The sequence below is a fragment of the Petaurus breviceps genome, unplaced genomic scaffold, assembly GCF_028583685.1.
Source record: "Petaurus breviceps papuanus isolate PSGF00001 unplaced genomic scaffold, PetGlider_PUasm1.0 90822, whole genome shotgun sequence".
Classification (NCBI taxonomy): Eukaryota; Metazoa; Chordata; class Mammalia; order Diprotodontia; family Petauridae; genus Petaurus; species Petaurus breviceps.
The window spans coordinates 24,883,091-24,901,158 of NW_027187351.1; the positions used below are offsets into that span (position 1 = coordinate 24,883,091).

Genomic DNA, 18,068 nt, shown 5'->3' on the forward strand with positions numbered 1-18,068 from the left:
GGGTTTGTCAAGGGATTCGGTGATAGAGAAGGGGTCCTTTCTACAGTTTGGTGGTCAAACATCCTGGTCATGCTGCCCTCCAATTGCCTAGCTAGTGTGGTCCTTGTCTGGTCAAGATGGATAGGTAGGTATTGTGGTCCTGTCTTGGGCTAAATGATGTGATTGTTGTTGAGTACAAGAACACACATGTTCAGATATGTGAATTGATCTGGAAGCAGTGGCTGACCAGGAACAGTGGCTATATTAGGTCTGGGGCCTGTGGTATGGTTAAATAAGGACACGCCTGCTGTTCAGTGAGGCCCATAAGGAAGTTAGAATATTGGGGCTGGGGATAGATTTTTTAGGATTTCATGAACACTGTACCACCTAGCTGCCCAAGTAGGAAAAGTTTCTCACTTGTACTTTTAGCTTTTCATTTTGATACCCTGCTCCTTCCTTTCCCATTTCTCCTCATTGGTGATTTCCTCTCCTCTTTCCTCCAGATAATTAAGTTCCTTCATTCTCTCTCCTTGCTTTCCCTACCAAGCCCCCCTCTTAAAGAGATCATCCACTTACTTAGAGTATAAATTAGATTGTGATGAGCCTTGAGATATGCTTCCCACATATATTTGCATTTTAGTAGCAGATATATGCTTTTTCAAAAGATGATTATTGACTTTCTAATTGAAGAATCTTAGATTTCTACAAATGAGGAGATAAAACATTTCTTAGATCGGCACTGTGCTAAATGCTGAGTATAGTGCCAAACACCTTACATCTCACCATATTCCTTTCAATTAAATTAGACAGATGTTTATTAAACATCTAATATGGGCAGTTAAGAGATCATTGTCAACCCTAGAGTGAGTAGTTGTAGTACAGTGGTAGGATATGGAGTCAGATTATAAGGGTTAGTGGTTGATAAGGAAGTGGAGACTTTGAGTGTAAATCATGGCATCACAGAAGGTCAGATTTGGAGGGGTCTCAGTGGCCATATTTGAAGAATATTCCCTTCACCAACATATGTGACAAATGGTCATCAAGCTTTTGATTCACTTATTGTTGTTCAATCATATCTGACTCTTCACGACCCCATTTGAGGTTTTCTTGACAAAGATACTGGAATGGTTTTCCATTTCTTTCTACAGCTCATTTTTATAGATGAGGAAACTGAGACAAACAGGATTAAGTGACTTTCCCAGGGTCACACATCCAGTAAGTATTGGAGGGTGGATTTGAACTCAGGAAAATGAGTCTTCCTGATTCCAGACCTACACTCTATTCACTGAACCACCTAACTCCTCTGCGTAGCAAGGGCTTAATACATGCTTGTGGACCTTACTTGATGACTCCTGAAGCAGCTTGCTTCATTTAAGGATAGCTCTAAATATTAAATGTTTTCTTTACATCAAACCTAAATTTGCCTTCTTGCAATTTGCTATTATTTCTTGTTCTGTCCTCTTGTCCAAACAGAACACATTTGATCCCAATTTTATATGTCCACCTTTTGGTATTTGAAAACAGCTCCCCTCCAGACTCTTCCTTCTGCAGGTTAAACCCCCTTTTTCTTCAATTCTTTATCTGGTATGAATTCAAGACCTCTAACCATTTTTGGTCACCATTCACCGGATCATCTCCACTTTATGTGTCCTAAAATGCAGCAAGAAAAACTGAACAATCTAGTCTTGATATTAACTAACCAGGGTAAAATACAGAGGAATCATCCCCTTCTTAGTCTTGGAAACTCTGCTCATTACTACAGACCAGCATTCCATTAGCACTTAGTCCAGTTCGACAACAGAGGGGACATGAATGGGAGGAGTGTGTGATATGTCACAGAGGTAGTTCATGAGCAGAAGGTGGAATACTTTGAATGTCCAATTGACAAAGTTAGGCTTTATTCAGGAGGCAGTGGGAAACCACTGAAGGGTTTGGTATTTTGTGTATTTTGTTGATAATTGACTCTCAGTGTAGAATAGATGGGAGGAAGAAGAGGCTAGAGGCAGAGTACAGAGAAGAAAGCTATTGTAACAGTCCACAAAAGAGTTCATGAAGGCCTGAACTAGGATGGCAACAGAGACGATAGAAAAGAAGTAAATGAGTATAAGAGGTGATTAAATTAAAAATAATTTTTTTTTTACTATGTGCTAGACACTGTGCTGGGGAAGTAAATAGGAAAGATAATCTCTGTTCTCAAGGAATTTATATTCTAATTTGTTGTTTTTCAGTTGTGCCAGACTTTTCATGATCCCAGTTGGGATTTTCTTGGAGAAGATACTGAAATGGCTTTGTCATTTCCTTCTTCAGTTCATTTTATAGATGAGGAAACTGAGGCAAACGGTTAAGTGACTTGGCCAGGGTCACACAGCTAGTAAGTGTCTGAGTTCAGAGTTGAACTCAAATCTTCCTGATGCCAGCCCCATTGTTCTATCTGCCATGCCACCTAGCAGCCCTTATATTTTAATAGAGGAAGACAAAACAAAAAGGGAATTAATATTCAGAGAAGGTTATTAGGTCTGGGAAATTGCAGGGATTGCTAGTGGACTTGATAGTTGTTAGTTACCAAGACCTTTCCAGAATCAAGGGAAATATGTGTCTCATTGGGATTTCCAGAGCAAGGAGGTAAGATGGGGAGAATACAGCACTGCAGCTTGATATGGGGTCTGGATTTAACCAGATATTAGTTCTCACCACTCAGTTCAGCATTACCCTAGCTAGGACAGGAGTCCCAAAGCTGAGTGGCATAAATTCTTGAGGACACGGTTTCTAGAAGCAAAGTACCAGGTATAGCCTCAGGACAGTAAAATAATAAGGGAGCCAGTTGGTCTCTGATTTATTTTCCTCCATGATAACCAGGAGTTGCTACATGTGTTCAGTAATGGACTTCCCGTTCAGGGAGGCAAATGATGTAGTCAAAAGAACAGTACTAGACTCCAAAGTATCTTTACTACTACTGACTGACCATTTGATCTTGGAACAAGTCATTCAAACTTCTCTGACTCTCCATTTCTTCACATATACATCTCCTAATGATACTTACCCTGCCTACCTCACTAGGCTGAGTGGAAGAAGCAATTTCTCAGTACTGTTAGGGCTGATGCCACACAAATAGCACTCCTGGGTACATGCCCCATAGGTTGGTGGGATCATGACCTACTTAGAGGTCACTTGGAGCATATGATAGCAATAAAAGCCATAAACACCATGATTACACCAATAGTAAAGTCAACAGGACTATGCCCTATCCTTCACCTTTGGGCAAATGTGGTTTTTCTTAGGGGTATATCTGACTGTATCATTTTCCTATTCAGTAAATACCAGTGACTCACTGTAACTTCGAGTATAAAACAGAAATTCACCTTTTTAACATTTAAAACCTTAGATAACCTGGTTCCAACCTACTGTTCAACAAATGTCTTTATTCCCTTTCCTACAATTCAGCTAAATTAACCTCTTGGTTTTCCTCTCACAAGGTATTCTCTCATATTTACCCTTGTACTAGCTATCCCAGATTCCTGGACTCCACTTTCTCCTTCTCACTTAGAATCCCTTACTTCAAAATTCAGTTCAATCAGGACTTTATATAAGAAGGCTTTACAGATTTCCCCAGCTGCTAATGCCCTCTCTCACCAAACTCCTTTGTATTTAAGTTATTCATGTTCTGTTTCTCCTCAGGGTGCTGAAGCTATCCATGTGTGAACATTTAAAATAATAATAACAATCATTGATAATGATGGAATTTGTTGTTCACTCCTATTAGTTGTAGCTGGCTCTCTATACCCCATTTGGGGTTTTCCTTGCAAAAATACTGGATTGGTTTATAATTTTTTTCTTCTGCTCATTTTGCAGATAAGGAACTGAGGCAAACAGGGTTAAGTGACTTGCCTAGGGTCACACAGCTAGTAAGCTTCTAAAGTCACATTTGAACTCAGCACAAAGAATCTTCCTGACTTCATGTTCAGCACTCTATCTACTGTGCCACCTAGCTGCAACATTTGCATAGTACAACTACCTCATTTGATCCTCAAGACAACCCTGGGAAGTTTTATAGATGAAGAAACTGAGATAGAGTTTAAACGACTTGCCCAGAGTCACACAGCTAGTAAGTGTCTGAAGCCAGATTTGAACTCAGGTCTTTCTTACTCCAGCCCCAGTGCTCTATCCATTGTGCCATACAGCTGCCTCCCCTTGGAAATGTGCGAACTGCTGCAAATCAGGATTTGGTTTATCTTTTTTTGTTGATTTTCTATAATTACAAAAGTGATGGGGAAAACGTTAATAATGCATATTAAACTAAAAAGTTTGGTACTCATTTTTTCCCTGGAGAGCAACTGTTGGACATTTACCAGCAGATCCCTGATCTGCTTATATAAAGTTATGTTGTTTCCCAGGATAAAGCTGCTTGAGAGCAAGGAAGGGTTCATTTCTGTCTTTGTATCTCCAGGGTCTAGCATAACGCCTGGCATATAGTAGGTGTTTGGCAATTGATTAAATTGGTCCCACCTGTTGCTGGTTATCACCTCCACATATCTGGCTACCTGAATTCTCTGAGATTGCGTAGTAGATTAGCACTAAACCTAGACTGGGATTGCTATTTGATTGTCTGGCAGGACCACAGGCCCCTGCAGCTGTTAATGAGTAATCCCTTCTTCCCTTGATGCATTCAGGCACATGCACACACATGTGTGTGCACATACACACACAAGTACACACACACACACTTCTGCCACCACCACTTCCCTGCCCAGGGTCAGGGTCAAGAATTTTAGTCACAACCAAAGATTGAGTTGCCTTTTCATCTCTGGTCCCCAGTGGGAAGGATCCCTTAGTAGGGCTCACTAGTTTGCCTGTTCTTCCATAGCTATGTGGTCCAGAAGACAGTGGTCTTCTATTAATTGAGCTTTTGGCAAGTTAGTGGTCTATAACCAAGCTTGGCTCACAGTCACTTGTCCAAGAGAGTGTCTTTTGAGATTTTATCTCTTATTTGAAAATGGGTTTGAATAGAATGGGGGAAACTACCTGACCATAATTCACTGAACTGAGTTAGAAGATATGAGTCTCCTATCTTTTCTATTATCTGGTCTTCAGTTTCCTCACCCATAAAATAGGGAGTTGGACTAGAGGTCCTATCCAGGGCCAATGTGCTATGATTTAATTCTATTTTATGAATCAAATGGGAAAATATATGCAAAAAATATTCCTTAAACTCTAAAGCACAGTGAAAAGAAATATGAAGTATCATTGTGCCATAAAGACTGGGAAAGTTATTTTCTAGCACCTGGTTCTCATGAAGCTGTCAGATAAATTTGATAACTATAAGTTTATCCAAGTTCCTCCTTGTGAAAACTTTTCCACCTGTTCTCATGACAAAATATTTATTAACTTAAAAATATATTTTGGATAGTTAAAAATTATAATTTCCTACATGGGAGTCAAGTATTTCAAAAGTTGCATGGGAATGTTGCATTTAACATGGAAATGTTATTGTGAATCTCTGGATGGGGCTGCAGTAATTAGGAAGTATGCAGGATCCATTTGGCTTGATAAAACTCAGGAAATGGGTTGAAGGAAGGCATAGTGGAACAGTAAAGAAGAAACAGCCATGGAATAGAATCAGAAGACCTAATATTGGGTGCCAGCCCCATCACTGGCTAGCCACGTGATTTTGGGGGGAGTGTAAATGTAGATTATAGTTTTTGTACAAAATGAGATATCATTTTTAGAGTATTTATCACAGTGTCTGGTACATAGTAAGTGCTTAATAAATATTTATTCCTCTTTCCCTTCCTTCTCCTCTCTCCTTTATTTTATTTAAAAAAAAAACATCGATGCAAAAGTTGACCAACAAAAGTAGCAGGGAAAGCTGGAAACAGACAAGTCAAGTCTTTTCATATAGAATGGAAGAGCTAGAAAATAATTGTAAGTAGGACCCGTGACTGGCCAAAAAAAGGACATGGAGATGGTACAGAATCCATAGGGCAGAATGCAGGAGATACCAAATGATCTGTCCAAAGAAGAACTGGTAAAGGATGAAAGGCAAAGACTCAGACAGCCTGCTTTTTAGATAAGAAGACCTTTACTGTTTTGTTTTAGTTTTTTCCCATGGGTACTTGTTATAGAGTGAACCCAAGATCTAACAAGTCCCCTAGGCTTTATTATTGGTATCATTTTTATCATTCTGATTTCTGATGATGATGATTCTGTCTCCATGGCCTTAGTTTCATTATCTGCAAAATAAGGGGGTTGGACATGATCTCCATAATCCCTCCTAGATCTGAATCTATGACCCCATTTCTTTCCATTAGAATATAAGTATCTTTAAAGCAGAGGCTGTTTCATTTTTTGTTTTGAATCCCCAAAGCTGAGCACAGCACCTGGCACATAGTAGGTGTTTGATAAAACCTTATTAAATTAAATTGGTGAGAGTAATTAGTGTGTCATCTAGCAAAATAATACATTGTTTTCATCATTGTAAAGATGCTAGGCAGAATTCTTCCATGTAGGTTACTGAAAAAAAAATATTATCTATCAAGTATGAGCCAAGAATTGAATATGGTTTTAACGAAGAACACTCCAATAATTCTTTACTGAGTATCAAATATAGGAAATGTGTAGGGAACATCTCTGGGACCTCTAGAAGGACCACATTGGATATTTTGTGAACACTATTAGCATAACTCAGACAGCTCCTATCAAGTTTGTCTGGCGCCCCAACATACTCTAGGTACTTGATGATATTATTACAAGTTTTGTTACCCTTCCAGGTGCCTTGTCTGGGCAAGTGGACTCACTCCCCATTATTGGTGGAGTGGCGTACAGCTGGATAAATAAGTGTAGGTCTAGTCAACCTTCATTATGTAGACATTCTTGAGTATTATCTCAAAGTTAAGAGTGTCATGACATCTTACCATTTTCGTAAGCTATCAAGGGTGGAAGAGGGGAAGAAAACAAACATTTATTAAACACCTACTTATGTACCAGGCACTGTGCTAAATATTTTGGAAATTGTGGTCTACTGCTATAGAGATATTATGGGCAGGGTTTGGAGTTAAAAGACCTAGGTTCAAATCCCAGGACTGCTACTACTCTTTGTGTGACTTTGGACAAGTAATGTCTCCTCCCTGACCCTCAGTTGTACATGGTTCCAAGCTCTAAATCCATTATCCTGCCTTGCAACAACAAAAATACCCAGAAATTTTCTAGTCAAGGATGATATGCCTTCTGAAATATAGCCCCCTTCTCCATTCTGACTAGAAATCGCCTGAATCACTTCTCAATCGAGGTTGTCAATGCTTATTCCACTAGAGAAAGTGACCTCTCTAGGTCCCTGAAATAGCCACTCATAGCTTGCAGTTGCCACCAATCCTGTAACTTCTCCTTCCTGAAAAATGATTGATGGCATATGAGTCTGACAGCTCTTGCTGGAATTAGAAGCAAGTGACATATTGGATCTTCTCCAGATGGGCTTTGTACCATGGTACAAAATAGAAACAGTACTGCTTAGTCTGAGAGATGATCCCTTGGGGAAATGGATAAAGGCCATGTGCCAGTGGCAGGTCTTTGGGGTTTATGCTGTATATCTGACACATAAACAGAGAAAGCTATACCCTCATCTGGGTTCTTCATCTAGCTCTGGTGACTCATCTCTGCAGAGGCCAGGGCTGTTTCTGACAATTCCAAAGGAATCAAGTGAATAATTACCACTCCCACTAAAGAGATCTTGGAGGTAGACCACTTGAGTACTCTGTGCTGAAGTTGTCTTTCAATATCTGCAAGATTCCTTCAGTCAAGACTGGAGTCCTTTGGGATGACTTGTGTAAAGTTATTACCTACAGTGCCACCAGTAATGGAAGCTGCTAGCTGTAAATCTCTTTTGCATTAAACTTGGAATGTGCAGAGTATCCAGTCTGTCTCAGGGCTTGAGTGAGAAAGAGAATGTAATCCTAAACTTTAGTGATCAGATTAAGTTACAAAGCCTAAGGCTCAATATAGGCCCATTTGAGGGCATTAATTTGCATTTGAGATAGTTTATCATTCTATGAGAAGACTTTGGAAGTATCTATTGAGAGAATTATTTTTTGGCAATAAATAAAATCCAACTTTTAGCAACTGGCAATTTACATGTTCAATCCTTTCAACAAACTGTGTTCTTATTTGTTTTTACAATATTTTGAAGTGTTGCAATGAGCTGCTCATACTTTCTTACCCCTCCCTCTGATCATCTTAAAGACTTCTGACCAGGATTAGAATTGTGGTCAGTGTCCTAGGGAACAGTTTTTCTGCATATAGGTAACAAGTCTATGAGGTCACACCTGTGACCTTGACATTTTGAGTCCTATGCACCAATGTTACTCATTGCCCAATTTTTAATTACAGCAATTCATTCCTAGAGTTTTCTCTTGTTAGATAGCTATCTATTGTGAAAAGAAAAGAATTCACGAGTGAATAAGGTTCCCAGGCCAGTTCTTGTTGAAGGAACAACCGGGGAGGAGAGCATTCACACAAAGGGGCCCTAGTTCTGACTCAGACCAAAATACGGGTTAAATTAACCAGTAATAATCCCCTTCACACACTTCTGTATTATCTGTTTGTTCTTTACCTTGTGCTCCATGGCTGTGGCATGTTGATAAGAAGACCAAGAGGAGAGTTATGTCATAGAGGTAGGCGTGGCTATATTGTGATCTGCAGAAATAGAAGACATACCCACAGTTCCATCAAAGTATCCAACAGAGAATCTTATTCTTGTTTCTGGTGCCCTAGCACAGTGTCCTAAAAGTTCCTCCATAAATGACTTCACACACGCAATTGCGGAGGGGGGTTCTATGGACTCTCTCTGAGAACATTAGAACTTTCAAACACCACGCTTATAATCCAAAACTTTGGACAGCAAACCCCAGATAGTAGGATTATCTCAATTGTTATCTCGCATTACTGACCCAGCATACTTTATACAAAGCCACCTAGCAGAAAGAGAGCATGAAAGATGTACGATGCCAAAAGAATACTTTGCTGACATTAGTTCTGTTTTTATTTCAGTGAGGTAATAGCGTCATTTGTCTTTCCAATCATAGCCGGAGTTCCATTACTCGTGAGAGCTATTATTTTCTCAGGAGTTATACCATACTGCTCCCATGCATCCATCACTACATTTTTATGTTCTCTTCTTCTGATAGCACAGTACCAAAGGATGACTTTGCAGAGATCTTCTGTCACATAAATTCATAAGTAACATCTTTCACAAATATTAGCATATATAAGTGTCACAGATACCAGAGAGATCACTTTTAACAAGCCGGTTAGTATCATTACTAGCAAATTATTCCTTAAAAGTTTGTAGTCCCCTAAAACTTATGATTTTTTGGTAGACTATGCATAATGCTGCAATTTAATTATCTTTACTTCTCTTTCCATTTCCTTATATTCTCAAGAACATCTATATATGGCATAATTACTTCTATTACTCTATCTTCTTACCATTTCCTTTTGGGAATGAATGAATTGTGTATGACTTTTTTTTTCTCTAATAGCTACATATATTGATGCTTTAATGCTTAATGTCAGAAATCCTATACATTCATTTTCTTTGTAGTTAATAGTCTAAAGATTCGAATTCTTCTTATTTCTGTTACATAGATTCTATCAGCTGAGGAAATGTCCCTACCATACTGCCAACATGACACTCTAATCTACTCTGGTCATAGGGTTTTTCCAATCTTAAGTAACCAGTCTCACCACCTTACATGTAAGTGCCAATGACTTAAATTCACTCATGCCCCAAGTTCTAGAGCTCCTAGTGTATATTCTCTTCTTATCTCCTGCCATTATTTTCCCATCCTTTGGAGACACTAAAGGGAGCTCAGAAACCTGCCATTCAGATATGTTACTAGACATCCCACAGAGGCTTCCTAATATTGTTATTGCTGAATGGTAGTTAGAGAGAACATGAGAGCCCAGACCTCCCCAATGTAAATTAGTAAATCAGTACACAACAAAATCTGGCCAGGTCCACATGAATACATAGAAATAAAACATCCATTAATATTTCTCTCTCTCTCTCTCTCTCTCTCTCTCTCTCTCTCTCACTATCTCTCTCTCTGTCTTTCTCCCTCTTTCCCTCTCTCTTTTTCTCTCCTCCCTCTCTGTTTCTCCCTTCTTTCCCTTCCTTTCTCCCTCCTTTTCTTTCCCCACTCTCTCTCTTCTCTTTCTTACTCCATTCCTTCCTTCTTCCTTTCTTTCTCTCTCTGACCCCTCCACACACATTCATAAGTTTATCCTTCCTTTTCAACATTCCCTACCCACTCTTTCATTTTAGAAATATCCCTGCTTCTCAAACCTTCTTCCACAGGAACTAGCTCCCATCACCATGCTTGTACCACCAGCACTGAAAATACATACTGACAGGGTAGCTAGGTTGTACAGCAGATAGAGAACCAGCCCTGGGGTCATGGAGAACCTGATTTTAAATCTGGTCTTGGACACTTGACACTTATTAGCAGTGTGACACTGGGCAAGTCACTTAACCCTGAGTGCCTTGCCAAAAAAAGGAAATACATACTGCTCACTCTTTTTTTTCTTTTTTTTTTTTTTAAAGCAATTGGGATTAAGTAACCTTGCTCAACGTTACACGGCCAGGTGTTTCTGGGTGGGTGCTAAGTGTCTGAGCCCGGATTCGATCCCAGGTCATCCCTACTCTGGGGGCAGTGCTCTTACTCGCTGTGCTACCTGGCTGCCCCTATTCTTTTTTTTTCTTTTCCATGAAGTATTTTTTCATCCTCTTTATCATGTTCTAATCTGTCTTTGTCTCTTTTACCTTTTTTCTTTGCTATTTTACTCAGTTCATATTTCTTCTTTTCACCTTTAATTTTGTGCTTTTCTGGATCTTTATTTCACTCTCAGTATTTTTGCTGTTTTCTTTTCTTTGTTACTTTCCTTTTCTCTTAGTTTAATTTCTCTTTCCTTCAATTCTCCCCTTTATTTTTAGTATTATTTTTTTAATAAATTTAAACTCTCTTTTAAACTATGCCAGAATATAATGGTTGCTTCAGACACATAGTAGTTATTAAATGGGATTTTTGTAAAGTGCTTCACACAGAGTCTGACATATAGTAGGTCCTTAGTAAATGTTTGCTCCCTTCTCTCCCCCTTTCCTTTGTTGATATTCCCAATCTCTCTTGATACCTTCCCTCCCTCCCCATGAACCACATCTTCCTTTTCTCCAAGGAAAGAGGGGATGAGTCTATTGACCATATTAATCCATCCATAGGGTTTTACTTTAGTGTTCATATAATTCTGATTACAAGTTTTCTCACATTCAATAGATTCATAATTTCCTCCTCCCAATGGGGTTATATACTTGCTCACTCAATTCTTTTTTTTTCTTTTCCATGAAGTAATTTTTTCTTCCTTTTTATCATGTTCTAATCTGTCTCTTCTGCCTTTTTCTGTCCTATTTTACTTGGTTCATATTTCTTCCTTTCACCTTTAATTTTGTGCCTTTCTGGATCTTTATTTCACTCTCAATATTCTTGCTGTTTTCTTTTTTACTTTCCTTTTCTCTTAGTTTAATTTCTTTTTCTTTCAATTCTCCCCTTTATTTTTAGTCCTCTCTTATTCAGAACTTTTGTCTTTCATTCATCTTTGCGAACTCTGTTCTCTCCAAGATGACACAGTAGATAAGATGAAGGCTAGACTTGGAGTCCAAAAGACTTGAATTCTAATTCCACACTAATTAATTGCATGACCATAGGCAAGTTACTTAACCTCTTTGAGTCTCAGACTTGATTTCCTGGTCTACCACTTTGCTCATTCATAAACCACCATTCTAGAAAACCTTATGCACTGACTTCTATCATTCTCAAACTGCCAATCTTCATCCTTCAGTAACTCCTACTATCTAATCTCTCTGCTCCTGCTCTATGGATCCTGAACATTGATGGGAAAATTAATGAATCTGAGCTGGTTTCATCCACAAAAATTTATAATATATAATCTTAGGCAAGTACTCAGAGCTGCTCAGCAGTTTTTCTCTTATACTCTTTGCTTATCTTAAATCTCTTAAGCACTTAGTTCCCCCAGGCATCTCTCTAAATTATTAAATTGTAGGGAAAATGCTTATCTATATTGGTTGAGGGAGATCTTTACTAGGACCTTTCTCTACTTAAGAAATCATCCCTCTGGTAAAAAAAAAAAACTTTATACCAACTTTTTCAGACTCTTTCTTCTCTTCTTTAAGTCCCCAATCACACTTAAACCTCCATATTTATGGAGATGACCTAACTTCATTCACTGATAATCTTCATCTCATCCAGTGTAGATTCTCACAACTTCACTTTTTCATCCCTCAAAATTTCTCAGCCGTCATCACTCAATCTCTTCCTTCCTTCCTGTCACAGAACTTCATATTCTGTTCAATAGCAATTGGTCCCATACCTAGAAACACAGCACAGGGAACATGCTTGCCAGCAACACATTCACTGAAGAAGGTGGTGAAAGATCCATTACCACCCCCAGTGATCTTGTTGCTTGGCATCTGACCATCAGGCTACATACCGTATTCCAGGCTGTACAGCTCCCAACAAGCATTGCCAGTCTGGATACTGGCCTGGCCTCCTTGGACAGAGATACACTCAAGCATGATAAAGGCATGCAGGGGTCCACTGGACTAAAAAAGACATGGAAAGGAGAGCAACACAAGTTTCTTACCTACTGACCAGTAGGGAGTCTCTGGGAAAGAAGTTAGTGAGTAATATTTTTCAGTATGTTTATATCTATCAATATCATTCTCATGTTTAAAAATTTTCAGTGACTTCCTGTTCACTTTCAAATCCTTTTCCTTTCAATCAAGGTCTGCTCTCTAGGTACTTTAGTAGATAGATTCTAGACTTGGAGTCAGGAGGGACTGTGTTTGAATTCTACAGCAGACACTTGCTAGTTGTGTGACCATAGGCAAGCCACTTAATCTTCTCTGTGCTCCACTTTCCAAATGTGTTATATGAGCCAGTTGGGCTCAGTGGCTGCCCTGGAGAAGAATTGTGAGGAAATTGCTGCAGATGGTGCTGAGGGGGTAAATGATTGTAAGAATTATTCATTTGTTTTTTATCTTTTTCTTCACATTAGATCTGTCTTTTTCTGTTCTATGAAAATATTCTCTGCAGTCATTAAATGTCAATAAAAGTGTGATACTTGCAAAAAAGAAAAATATCTTGGCTGTGGTATGAACAATGGAATGGACAAGGAGTGGGTAGAGGTGGAATGATGTGTTAGCAGGCATTTGAAATAATCCAGGTGGGTAGTAATGTGAGTAGGGAGAATAGAGAGGAGGATATAAATATCAAAGGTTTCATAATATCATAATTTGTTCAATGAATGAATATGAGAGGCTAGACAGGGAAGAATTAGTGATAATCCTAAAGTTTCAAATATACTAGACTGGGTGAATGTTGGTTTTGTGGAAATTAAAGAGCCAGAGGGAGGAAAGAGATTAGGAGGACATGTGATAAGTTTACTTTGGAACATTGTGAGTTTGAAATGCTAGTGGGACATCCAGGAAAATTCCTGTAGGCTATAGGAAATGACAATCTGGAGCTCAGAGAAGGGGACAGATGTAAATTTTGGAGTTATTTAAAATAGATGTAGCAGTTAAGTCTGCAGGCGTATATATAGAAAAGAGTGCCAAAAACAGGTCCTTACAGAACACTTACTTTAAGGGGTCAATAAGAGGATGAAAATTCAATGAAGGACACGGAATAGAAATAGAGGAGTAAGAAGAAAGTCAGAACAGTTTAAGACCTCTGAGGTCAAGAGAGAAGAGTACTCAATAGAGTGTCAAATACTACATAAATATCAAATAAAATTAGGACTGCAAAAAAGCCATAGGATTTGAATATTAGGAGATCATTTAAAGATCTTGGCAATTTCAGAATGGTGGTAGTAAAAGCCTAACAACAAAAGTTGATGAGAGAGTAGGTATTAGGGAAGTGGTGACATCTTGTAGAGATAAATTGCTCCAGAAGGTTAGCAGTGAAGGGAAAGAAAAACAAAAATTAAATGAGTTTAAAAGATCATGAAAAAGCTTTATTTGGATGGAAGATACCTAAGGCAGATGAGGAGACAATGGAGATAAAGAGTAATTAAAGATATATGGGGTAAATGAATGGTCTTAAAAGCAAGGTCCTGAAGGAGATAAAAGAAAATGGGATTAAGCACAAAGGTAAAGGGATTAGCTTCATTGGGTAGAGATGTTTTAATGGAATTTACCATGTTTGCAGTATGATTTATCATTTGATTAGGAGATAACTCTCAATTGGAGAAATAAAAGTTATGGCAATGTAAATATTGGTAATACTTCTGGGTGCATTTTCTGGCTCTGGTTTTCCAGTGTGAGCATTACAAAAATGCAAAATTCATAAATAATCATGGTTAAATTCCAGGGCAAGCTATTTGCAAAGAGATTATTGGTCTGTTATGCCTGAAAGGAAGTACAACATATTAGTTGTACAATCCATCTGGATCAATGTTTGGTAAAGAGTGAAATGTGTTACTTTGTGTCTAGATTACTCTCAATGTATCCTCTAGACAGTACAATAACTGCAAAACCACCCACTGCTCTTTAGCATTAGAGCTTTTAAAGCCATTGCACTATGTTTAAGTGGTCATGTGATTTTACATATATATATATATATACACACACACACACACACACACACACACATAGGCACGTCTGCACGCGAGCGCGCGCGCACACACACACACACACATACCCTCAGCCTTCCCAGTGATTTGTGAGGATAAGTCATCCAACATAAATGTGGGTTTTGAGACCAGGGATTTAAGGAAAAAAGGAAAATATTTGGAACATTTTCTATAGGCAAAAATGCAAGAAGTCAGTAAGAATAGAGCAAGAGAATGTTTGAATAGCAGTTGAAGTCCCACTTGAGATTGCGCTTTATAAATGTGTCTTGAATGAAATCATAACAGTCTTACAGCTTTTTTTCAGTAATGCCCAGTAGCAAGACCAAGAGAAGTCAGATGTGGAGCTTGCACAAGGAGGATTGTTAGTTGGGAATGGTGTTGACATTCCAAGGGGCACACTGGAATGGTCTAGAGATAGTTGATCCAGGTTAGATTAGGATTCAGGAAGAGTAGGGTGAATTAGTATAGGGATGGGGGTTGGAGGGAGAGGTAGTCAGGACATGTAACTTCTGTCTAATGTAGTAATATTTTTTTCTGACTAGGATTGGGACATTGGTGTGATGGGAGGTAGATTGGTGTGGCATGCTCTATCAGAAGAACTGAAATAATAAACTTGCAGAGTTAATCAATCTCAAAGTTTCAATAAAAATTCAACAAACATTTATTAAGAATCTGCTATATTCCAGTCACTGTGCTATTTTTAAAAAGTAAAATTGTTTCTACTGTCATAGAGCTTACATTCTATTAGGGAAGTATTAGGGATAGGGCACACAGATAATTTGGAATGCAGTGTTTGGGAATGTGCCTGTTCCCTGGCTTTGTAACAGATGCTATAGGAAGTGTGGTAATGTGCAAAGCAAGGCCTGCATAGCATCTCATGCCTCTCATGTTCTTCTGCCACTCAATGCAATCAATCATTTAAGTACATTCTCTCTGTCATGTGCCTTCATTATTTCCCCTTTCATTGTCTCTTTCTGAAAGCCAATGGTATTGTTTTTAAGCCATCATCTTTATTTCTCAGTAGCATATGAATACAACCTTCTGGATATGTTATGTTTTCACATGACAAACATTTATGGCTTTTACTCACTTTGTAGCACTTTAGGACAACTAGGTAGCACAGTGGATAGAGTACCAGACCTGGAGTCAGGAAACTGCAAGCTCAAATCCAGCTCCTTATTATACTTATTAAGTGTACACTTTTTAATTGTGTGGCCCCAGGCAAGCCATTTAAGCCTATTTGCCTCAGTTTCCTTATCTATAAAATGATCTGGAGAAGGATATAGCAAACCATTCCAGAATCATTGCAAGAAAACCCAAACAAGATCACAAAGAGTCATACACGACTGAAACAACTGAACAAAAACTCAATTTGTGAAAGGTCTCTTGTAACAAATTAAGACAAGGAAGTTAAAACCAATAACAGACATCATCTGAAAATGCAAACTACATCTGTAGCACACCCCACCTTTCTATTTTAAAGCAAAATGAGCAGAAATCTATATTCTCTGGCTTCCATATCCTACCCTTTGGGGAAAAACAAACAAATAAATTTCTTGTCAAATATGTATTTTCAAGCAAAATAAATCCCCTCAATGCCTGTATACAATATGTGTGTATGTATGTGTGTACATATATGTATGTGTGTGCATATGTGTCTATGTAATCGTAAAATCTTTTTAAGCATGATGAGAGTCAGTGTAGAGCCTCTGGACTTTAAGGCAGAGGACCTAGGCTTGAATCCTGATTCTACAACTTCCTTTCTCTATGACTTTGATCAAGTTACTGGACTTCTCAGACCTCATCTGTCAAATGAGTGGGTTGGACTCTATTGCCTCTAAGGTTTAAATGTCTATTATTCTCTCACCAATTAACTGTTTTAAGTTCATATAAAACTTGTCCTAGAAATATCTGCTAGGACCAGAAGTTAAAGAATCTGTCTCATAAAAGGCCTGTGTTTAACCTGACCAATATAGGAAACTTGTGCATTTTACTCAAAATCTCTGTGTATCTGTTCAGATGGATTTCTTCATATATACACAACTCCATGAGCAGAACTAACTACTAAGGTATTGCGGTAACTTTGATACTAAGATAAACTACTAAGAAATTTTACTCTTGAGAAATCCACCAATGATTCTGTACTGAGAAGATAGAAGTGATTGCATTTATTAAGTTGTATGAGAACAATAGAGATGATCCTGCCAATAAGTTTATCACAAATATGCCAATTTTTTTCTAGTAAAAGTTACTGAAAATCCTAGAAGTTAATGACAAAGATTAAAATGATGCCACTTGGGAAGAAGGGAAAGGGAGAAAAGAAACATTTATTAATCATGTGACAGTTTCCGTGCCAGGTTCTGGTGCAAAGACAAAAGCAAAGCAGTACCTGACCTCAAGGACCCTGGTTACTCTATAGTGAGGCAATGCCAGTTGTAAGCTGCTAAAACATCAATATTTTATTGCCCATATACTTAGGGTGTCCCAAAAGGCTTACTACATGAAGTTTTGAGCTCTTAGTTTAAAGCTTATTTTACAGAAGGGATATAAAACCCAGGAGATAAATTCTCTGTTTAAAACCAGGTCTTGCCTTCCAAAACTGAGCATATTTATATTCCAAATAGGATGTAAGCTCTTCGAGGACAAGAACTGTTTAATTTCTGTCTTTATATTCTGAGTACTTATCAGAGTGCCTGGTATTTAATAAATGCTTATTAATTGACTGTTGATTGATCAAAGAAGGTGAATGGAGAAGAAAAATGCCCCCCACACACACACTCAGGACACCCAGTCAAAGTTCTCTTGACCATAGCTTCAAATTCTAATTCTCTGAAAACTGATAACCCATGTAGTATATACATGGCAACTCTCCATCAACCAGAATAATCATCATGCTTCTTTCGATAACCATGCCAGATAAAAGAGGATTTATTGTAAGGCAGCATTAATTTTAAATGCATACTGAAATATTAATATTTCAAGGGGTCTCAGCCATACAACTACATGAATATTTCTTTTGACAAGTGTTTATGTTCTTATGTTAGATTCATTTCTAATATAGGGTCCTCCTGGAGAACAAGGAAGAGAATACACTCTTGAAGGATACTATAACAAGGTATTTATTTTCTTTTGTGGTACTTTTGTATATATAATGAATGTACATGGTAGTGAATCTGAAAATAGCTTTGTCCTAACTTCAAGTATAGTCTTTGTGTATCCTAACTGGTACGTCCTTAACACCCAAACATAAGCAGGCAAAGTGTTTTCAAATAACAAAAACAAGAAATCTTTATTCAAAATTATCATTAGTTATTTTTTTTTTGAAGAGGGGCCTCCAAATAAATTTATTCTCAATTTTTTTCTACAGTTAGAAACTTGTCTGCACTTCTATGTACAGA

General features: G+C 38.1%; 1 protein-coding gene across 1 annotated transcript in view; it reads left to right on the top strand.

Moving 5' to 3' along the window:
- COL19A1 (collagen type XIX alpha 1 chain) overlaps positions 1–18,068 on the top strand; it is a 426,484-nt gene that overhangs the window by 273,585 nt on the left and 134,831 nt on the right. Inside the window, exon 18 of the mRNA XM_069070725.1 lies at positions 17,732–17,785. Coding sequence (XP_068926826.1) covers positions 17,732–17,785 — 54 coding nt within the window. The remainder of the gene's footprint in view (positions 1–17,731; positions 17,786–18,068) is intronic.